Here is an 8557-nt window from a genome sequence, read left to right on the forward strand (position 1 = left end):
GAAAAATCTGTGGTCTTTATAATCAAAATATTGCATACAAAAAATGCTTACACTTAATTAGACAAGCGCAAGGGTTTTGTTTAAAGTAACATTTTGCTGGTTGGTAAATGTCACTGTTTACTTCATAATTAGCTTTAACTGTTCATATTCTTTCTTACCTTTGATGTCACACTGTTTTTTTTTATTATCTTGAATTTAAAGGAACCACTTTAACATTTATTCTTTTCTCTGTTGCGGTAGTTTTTATAAAAAAAAAAAAAAACCTTAAAATTTGACTTTAGATTACTGCTTTTAGTATTAATAATATTTAGTTATTTTTATTTATTTATAAGTTATTGAAAAGTAAAAAAAAATCTATTGTTCATTGATACATATAAGTCAATCATAACTTATCAAGTGAGGACAGTTTTCTGTCTGAAATAAAATACGTATATCCATTTTTATCTGTATATATTTTACACATTTTTATCAATATATATTTTTAAACCAGGTCAGATTTTCTCTATTCCGTTTTTCTTTTCTTTTTCTCAGCCCCCTCCTTTTAACGCCACTTAGAAGAGACAGTCTGGAATCCAAAGTCATTTTCATTCAGCTCTGTGAATCAGCGTCTCTCTTGGAATGCAACATTTTACTAAGACATAACTACAACAGAACAAAGTCCATCGCGAGAGAACTGCACAGATACAACTAGAAACCATACACTGATAAACCATTTATTCCACACTGTAAGTGGCGCTCTTTGTAGAAACTGAAGCCTTGGAGAGGCGCGTCTGTAGAGGAAAACAAGGATGTTCTTCTAACAATATGTCTCAGACATTAGGGAATTTTGTATCCGGTTTCATTTTCGCCCTTGTCAGAATCTGTTCCCAAACATATTCTAGAGTGATATTAGTAATAAGGAGCCTCGTCAGTTATTTGGTTCATCTGGTTATGAAGGCAGACAACGAAAGAAATCGTAAGACTGTAATTGTTGGACAATTCTTGAAAAGATTTTCGAAAATTTCAGTAATTTAATGATATGAAGATTCTCTGGCATGTGATTCTACTTTTGTTTTCATATTTTATATCTGATTGTGTTTCTATGCGTGATAAAAATGTATGTATAAAAAGACAATTGGCCTGAAACGCAAACCGTATCCAGGCTTACATGTTTTTATCTTCGCTTATTTTTTTTTTATTTTTTTTTTTTTTTGAAACCTAAATTGTTGGCTCTGCGTTTAGGGGTTTATTTATGAGATACGCACTTTGACTTGATTTTTTTTTTTTCCTGTCAGTATAAACGCCACTATACGCGGAAGATTTGAAATCATTCATTGTTTCAACTATCAACATTGAGGAAATTACTTTGTATGAATACAACCACAACATATTACTGCGGGAGCTCTCTAACATTTTACTAGATAGCTATGTTAATTTCAAGGTAACACAATACCATTTGAAGGTGGATTATCTGAAACCTGAAACTTTGATAGAGAATTCCAGTTAGTGTAGTAGTCCTTAAGATCAATTGGCCTATTCAGATCATAATACTATGTCTCAACTGCGCTGTCTGCTCAGCACATGGGACTTTTATAAATAACTCTTGGTATTCCCTTTGAATGCCCATGTGCGTCTTTTTAGCAAAAAGGCTGGTCCAAATATGACACTGACTGATCTCTCAGTGTATTTTTCTATTGGATAGAGGTAGCGTGAAGGGGGGAAGTGTTCGCTTTAAAAATGTCTTTAAAATGCTCTACTGATTTGGCTTTATAATTTTTTTTATCATATATTCACGTAAAACTATCCAGCTATTTCGCAGTTTTTTTTTGTTTTTGTTTTTGTTTTTTGTTTTTACCATTTCTCAGTATCTTTCAGTATTCATACTTCAAGTTAAGAGCAAGCGCGATTCTTCTATAATAAATTATTTTGTTTGATCTCTGCAGATGACAAAGCATGGAACGTTACCAGAAAATGATGTCACTTTGCAAGAGTTTGAGCTTCATCAGGCAGTAACGCCTTTTTCATACTGAATAAAACAATGATTTTTATGTAGTAGCCTATATGATATTAAATGTATCGAGTCTCCTTTTTTAAAAAAAATTGATAGGGTCAAAATAAAGAAAACACTTAAAAACTTAAGAGCATGTTCAACACGGGTTCTAAATATATTGTGTTAAGAAGGATATGGTTATAGCTGCATTTAAATAGATGTTTGTGGACTTTGGAAGCATCTTTACTACTTTTTCACTGTTTGTTTTCAGCTCGCATTTTGATGGCGATATGATATAGCCTTAATGCTATGCTACATTCCTATCACTGATGACGTAGTGAAAAAAGCTCTAGCTCACAAGCTACGGCAGACTTGAAACGTAGCACTATAAAAACACACACAAGAATCCTGCAAACTTCCAGTGAAGAATAGTTTGATGTTTCCAATTGGGTAGGACTTCTAGAACATATTTTCTATGTTAGAAATAAAACTGGTTACAAGCAGGTAGAGCGGCTGCTTTGTCATCTTTGGAACCACATTTTTCCAGTGCTTTGGGAGTTATCAATTAGCTACTAATCTTTATTTTTTTCATGGTGATATATTTTTCTATTATTAAAGTGCCTAGTTATCTTCAATAACATCATCACACATAGTCACATTGCAATTTGCAAGAAATACATACAAAAACACACACAAAACGAGAAAAGCACACAGTTATTTAATGTAGTCATATTTTATTAAAGATAAAAAAAATTGGTAAAATAAGTTATAAATATATAGTGTAAAATATTTTTTTATATGAATAAATGTGTAAACACTTACAGTGCAAATATTTGCGCGTACATACGCACGCGCACACAAGCAGAGCAGACACATTTGAAGCAGACTATCAGACGCTCTTCCATTACAATAGCACTGATCTCTTTTTAGTGCTGTAGACATCAATACAGGATATATAGTGCATTTATGATTGAATGCTGCAGTAATAAATGGCTGCTAAGTGTGATTCACTAACTTTATAATATGAGATGAATAAAGAGACATTCGCTTTCAGTATGTAGAAAACAACTTATTTAAAAAAGCTAATTGGATTGGTATAGATATTTATTCATTGTAGATCTGTTCATTTTTGTAAATTCGGGGTAAAATATTGAAATATCTTCAGTCACACGCGTTTATCAACAGCCACACCATGAGACCATTTGGCGATGTGGTCTAGAGTCTGGCCTTTTACATTTCATGGTTGAATCTGAACTCAGTCATTAGCAGAAACCTGACACTATCACAATGTTTTCTTTGAAAAAACAAACAAAAAAAACCCCTCGCCCCAACCCAAATTGTTCAATTTGCTCAGATTGTTTGAATTTATTTTTAGAACAGATATTTTGGTTGTAAGCAGTTAAAAACCTCAAGTCCCTTTTCTGTTTGTAGCTTGTGTTTAAACAAGTCAGTATCAGCACATTGGTTAAAGGAAAAAGGTTTTTACACAAGTCCTGCACATTTTGAATGGGAAAAAAGGATATAATCTTGGATAAAAACAAACCATTTTATATTATAAACTCAATATTACTAAATGCGTATTTGTACTGCAAGAATCAAACATTTTTTGTATCCACATATTCAAAAAGCAGGTTGTGTTTTATTTGCCCGCTATTTTTCGTTTTTGTAGTGTTATGTTATGTGCTGAGTCGGTGCATCTCTGTTTCTCTTTAATCTGACAAATTACTCTCAAATTGTTTGATTAGGTATGTTGTATAAAAGTAAAGTTTACAAAAGTACAATTTTAAGAAAGCTTCAGTGTTCTTTATCCTCCTTAAATAATCCCCTTTATCTTTTATGTTTGATCCCTTTGCGGTTCTGTTTTTTTTTCTCAGTTTTTTCTTTTTGCATACACACATAGTGGTGTCAACTGTTATTTTTAGCAGGGATCTCGGATGCACTCCTTATTAACGACACGTTTATGAACAATCAAATGGTTCTCGTTAAAATTTATTGATGGGCATAAAACCTTGAACGGTCACTGGCCGAAAATAGTTGGCTTTTTTAGTGGGCTGTGAGTCTGTCAGCTTTCGGAATCCCCTCCTCGGCTGTATCTCCACAAAACCCATTTAGGGAATGTTTGGTCTGCAGGCCCTCGTTAAAAGCCGTGCAAACTGCATCCCGTATTTTGATTCTCCCCGCTTTTCACCGTCCACTTTCCCCTGCTGCAGCTGCTGTGAAGGCATTTCTTTTTATATATCCTTGAAAAACAATAAACAGCATTCTACGAGAAGTTATAAACGATTCACTTTATCAAATGCTGGTTTTGCGAGGATAAAACGAGCCAACGATTCAATAAACGCTTTAATGCAGTATCCACTGAAGTAGCATGGAGCTCTGACAGAGATTAATTACACCATAAAATAGTTCCTTGCTTTAACACGCAATGTGCGCAGGTCTGTGCTGCGACTGAATAAAAACCCAGCGGCTGCACTGCGCATGAATGTTTTCCTCATAAACAGAAAATAAACGTTTTGGTTAATGTTACCTCCATAGGTCCAGGAAAAGGAGTGAAAGATCACTTTGTTTAATCCCATTTATGTGCATTGGTATCCTTGGATAAGTGGCGCATTGATCCACTGTACAATTTTTGTGGGGGTAAATATAATCACGTGTTGGTGGGCCAGCCAATAGGAGCCAGGGAAGCTTTGAGAAATAATTACCTGCCTTGATTGTTCTATGGCTAGATAAAAAAGTACACATACACTCCATATAATAAACGGATGCATGTAAAAGAGTAGAGTGAGGCTTCGACATGTCGACCACGGGTCCCATAAGTAATTATTATGTGGACTCCTTGATCAACCATGAGAGCGAGGATGTTATTGCTGCGACTCGGTTCTCGGCGTCTGGTTCGCACCCAGCTGGCCCCCGTCCGACGTCCCTAGTCCCGGAGTGCGCCGACTATCCTTCCTGTAGTTTTGCACCCAAGCCGGCTGTCTTTTCCACGTCCTGGGCCCCCGGACACTCCCAGTCATCAGTGGTCTACCACCCGTACAGCCATCAGCCCCATTTAGGAACAGAGTCGAGGTATATGCGCTCATGGCTGGAGCCGATCTCAGGCGCCGTCCCTTTCCATGGCTATCCGGGAAACAGCAGGCATTACGGACTTAAGCCCGACGCCTTTCAGGAGCACAGAGCTGGGGAGTGCCTCAGCTCCGGTGGACGGACTTACACGGATTATCTGTACTGCTCATCCACTGACATGCGAGACAAGACGCCGCAGAATGTCCCTTCTCCAGACTCAGAGCTTCTGGCGCCTGGGAAGCATAAGGAGGAAAAGCCGGAGCTAGATCCCAGTAAGTCAATGCTTCTTTTACAGCAGTGAAGGATTGTTGTTTCTGACTAAGGCTGCCGTAAATTGAAATCGTAGGCTGCTTCTCCGTATTCCTTTCAACTTGTATGTGAAACGCCTGTGCTGTAGAGGGGAAAGCTTTAGGAACAGTAAAAGACAAACGCTACCAGGCTAATATCGGGGGGCTATAAAAGCAGAAGGGGTTATAAACATGGACTAAAAGGTGCAGGATGTAGACGTTGAAATTGGGTGGATGCTGCAGGACTTTAGACCTTTTTTATTTCATAGAGAACACCCTGAATCTGACATACGAATCTGTTCATCAGTTAACTGCACATGATTCATCTTTACGAGTATATTTTGACCCTTGTGTCAGTGAAAGGCGGCATGCAAGCCAACTTTAGTACTCTTTTTTTTCTCCATAGGGCCTTAACGTGCAGCAACTCCACTTTCCACCAATATATTTCTTACCGACTATGACTATATTACTTACTTACTGACACAATTGTGTGTTAACAGACACTAATGTACAAGTTGCTTTGCTTTATTTGTTCCAAAGCTAATCCACAGGCAACTTGAGGAATGTAGGGACAAACTATAGGACTTTCACCACGGACTTGTAAAGGCTTGAAACACGGGCCATTTTATGGGCCAATAAAGTGAATACGCACACTATTTTACGACGGTGTTACTCAAAAGTTAAGAGAGCAAATCAGCGCAAAATAGCTCTGTGTTGGGGTTATCTTTTATTATCCACGTTAATTTTGGTTTAAGTTGTTATGTAGGTTGACCATATTTTTCTATATTTTCTGTTTAGGCTGCTTATAATTTGTTATACCATTCTTATTAACATATATATATATTTATTTTTCATTTACAGACAACCCCGTGGCCAATTGGATACATGCCCGCTCCACAAGGAAGAAGCGATGTCCTTACACAAAGTACCAGACTCTTGAACTGGAAAAGGAGTTCTTGTTCAATATGTACCTCACCAGAGACCGCAGATACGAGGTCGCAAGGGTACTGAATCTGACCGAGAGGCAGGTCAAAATCTGGTTTCAGAACCGGCGAATGAAGATGAAGAAAATGAACAAGGACAAGAGCGACAGCAAGGAATCATAAAACGGACTGCAGTGTGAAAATTACTTAATTGACAAATGAATAATAATAATAATTAAAAAAAAAAAAATACACGGACAGCACAGATTTACCAGAACAAAAAGCCTCCCCTACTCCCTTCATCACTTTCTTGAATTTATTCTTTTGTGGTACCATTAACCTCAAACTGTTTATTGCTGATTATTATTTAGTGCACAATTAAAACTTATAATAAAAAAAGGAAAATAAAACTAGAGAGTGATTTTTTTGATGGGAAAACATTCTGCTTTCACGTTTATATTTCTTTGTAAGAAAATATAAATAAGCAACTTTTGGATGCGACGAAAACTGACAGAAGAAAGACAATACTTGAATTCTTTTAAATTTCACACGAAAAAACTATAATTTATGATGTTATTGTATTTTCCTCTTTGTTTTTGTTTTCATTTTGTAAACAATAGCGCAGGTGAAGAGTATTTTGTACAGATTCAGAAGCATCTGCGAGCGCCTATCTGTGTTGTATTTTGTGATAGCTGTTGCTGTATGTGAATCCATTTTGTCTTTCTTTCTTTTAATAGTTTTACCGTGTATCTGGCGAGTTTTAATTATAGAGTGTAGCTATACAGTTCTCTGTAAATATAATCATAACCACTTAAGCGCTTGTTTCTGTCTTCATTGGTATGAGATTCCAGCGAAAAGTTGCTAGACGGGACTATTATAATGCAAGTCATAATGAAGAAACCTGTTTTCTTTATTTAAAAGCAGCAAGGATGTTTGAACCATAAACGTTTTACGATGAAAGCAAATGCCATAATTAGGCCTTTGCTTAATTTGTGGTTAAAAATAAAGGTAAACCATACTTATTATTTTTTCTCTTTTAATAATAGTCTCACGCACTCCCTTTAAGCCAACACGGGTCTCATTTTTATGGTTTATCATTTCAAAATATGAAACTCAAAATGATTTGTTTGAAAATACACATTACAGCTGCAATAGTGCACAATTTCAATGACTTTTAAATAATAGGAAGACAAATTTGCAATGTTAAATTCGATTATCTTTATCCTATCACTATCATTCTTTTATTTCTTAATCTTGCGTTTGATCACAAACACACTCTCTCTCTTTCTTACGCACACGTCAACACAGGCACACACTGCAGTGAGGTTTAAAACTGTATGTATGTCCGCCAAGGCTTCAAAGCCTACAGAAATAAGAGGGGGGAAAAATCTGCTGACAGAATTTGAACGGCCAAACATTTAAGTGAGAGACAATTTCCCTTGTCTCACATTTGTTTCCTGGGATAGGCCTAAATTGCTTTTTTGTGGTGGCAAACAATGTGGACAGGATGCTGTAATTTCAAAGCCCGATCCAAGCGCATTTCCGCTCAGCTCAACTCGGACAAAAATGCCAGTTTTACAGCCCCTCTTGGTGCAGGGACTGTTTGTCTCAAATGCAGACGAACAAAGCAAACTCGACTTGCTGGCTAGACGTCTGGGCTAAATTACTTTATGGTTTTAATGGACGGTGGTGCTGCAGGACTCGTTCAAAGCACTGCTTGTGGGGGGACCTTTTCCTTTCCACTGATAGCCAGCCACCCCTGCACTTCATCACAAGAGTGGTCGATTAGTCTACAATTGGATGGGCAAAAATCAATAATTATTATGCCAAATATTAGACCTTTACTGCAGATATATCCGTGAAATGTGTAGTCACTAACACAAAACAGAGCAGTTGGTTAAAAATGTCAGACAAAAAACAACACAGGCAGCAGTTTCTTGTTAATATATTTGGTCTTCTAATTTATTAAAGTGAAAGACAGACATCCACCAATGTTTAAGATGGAAAAATGGGGACGCCGTTCACATCCGCATCACGGATGTTTCTGATTGGTCGAACCGTTTAGTTTAAGTGATGTAGCCGAACACTAGATGACGCTGTTGGTCAACGTTTACCAGGATCTCTGTGTTAAAAGGAGGGGTTGTTTTACACGTCTGTGGCTTGGCTAAAGAGTGAAAAGTAACCCCACCGATGACAATGTGACGGATATGTCCAGGCACCACATTTGCTGTAATAGGCCACAGAGCCGGGCTTTCCATGGGGCATCAAAATATACCCCTAAACAAGGGACTTTTTTAAATAAAAAAAAAATG

At 36.9% G+C, this 8557-nt stretch overlaps 1 protein-coding gene across 1 annotated transcript; it reads left to right on the top strand.

Moving 5' to 3' along the window:
* The first annotated feature begins 4763 nt into the window (after positions 1-4763).
* Positions 4764-6428, top strand: hoxc9 (homeobox C9). Its single transcript, XM_015385724.1, has 2 exons — positions 4764-5307; positions 6184-6428. Exons 1-2 carry the CDS (start codon positions 4764-4766, stop codon positions 6426-6428), a joined length of 789 nt encoding a protein of 262 aa, XP_015241210.1.
* Positions 6429-8557: the final 2129 nt, after the last annotated feature.

This window comes from Cyprinodon variegatus, unplaced genomic scaffold (assembly GCF_000732505.1).
Source record: "Cyprinodon variegatus isolate N-32 unplaced genomic scaffold, C_variegatus-1.0 Scaffold16, whole genome shotgun sequence".
Classification (NCBI taxonomy): Eukaryota; Metazoa; Chordata; class Actinopteri; order Cyprinodontiformes; family Cyprinodontidae; genus Cyprinodon; species Cyprinodon variegatus.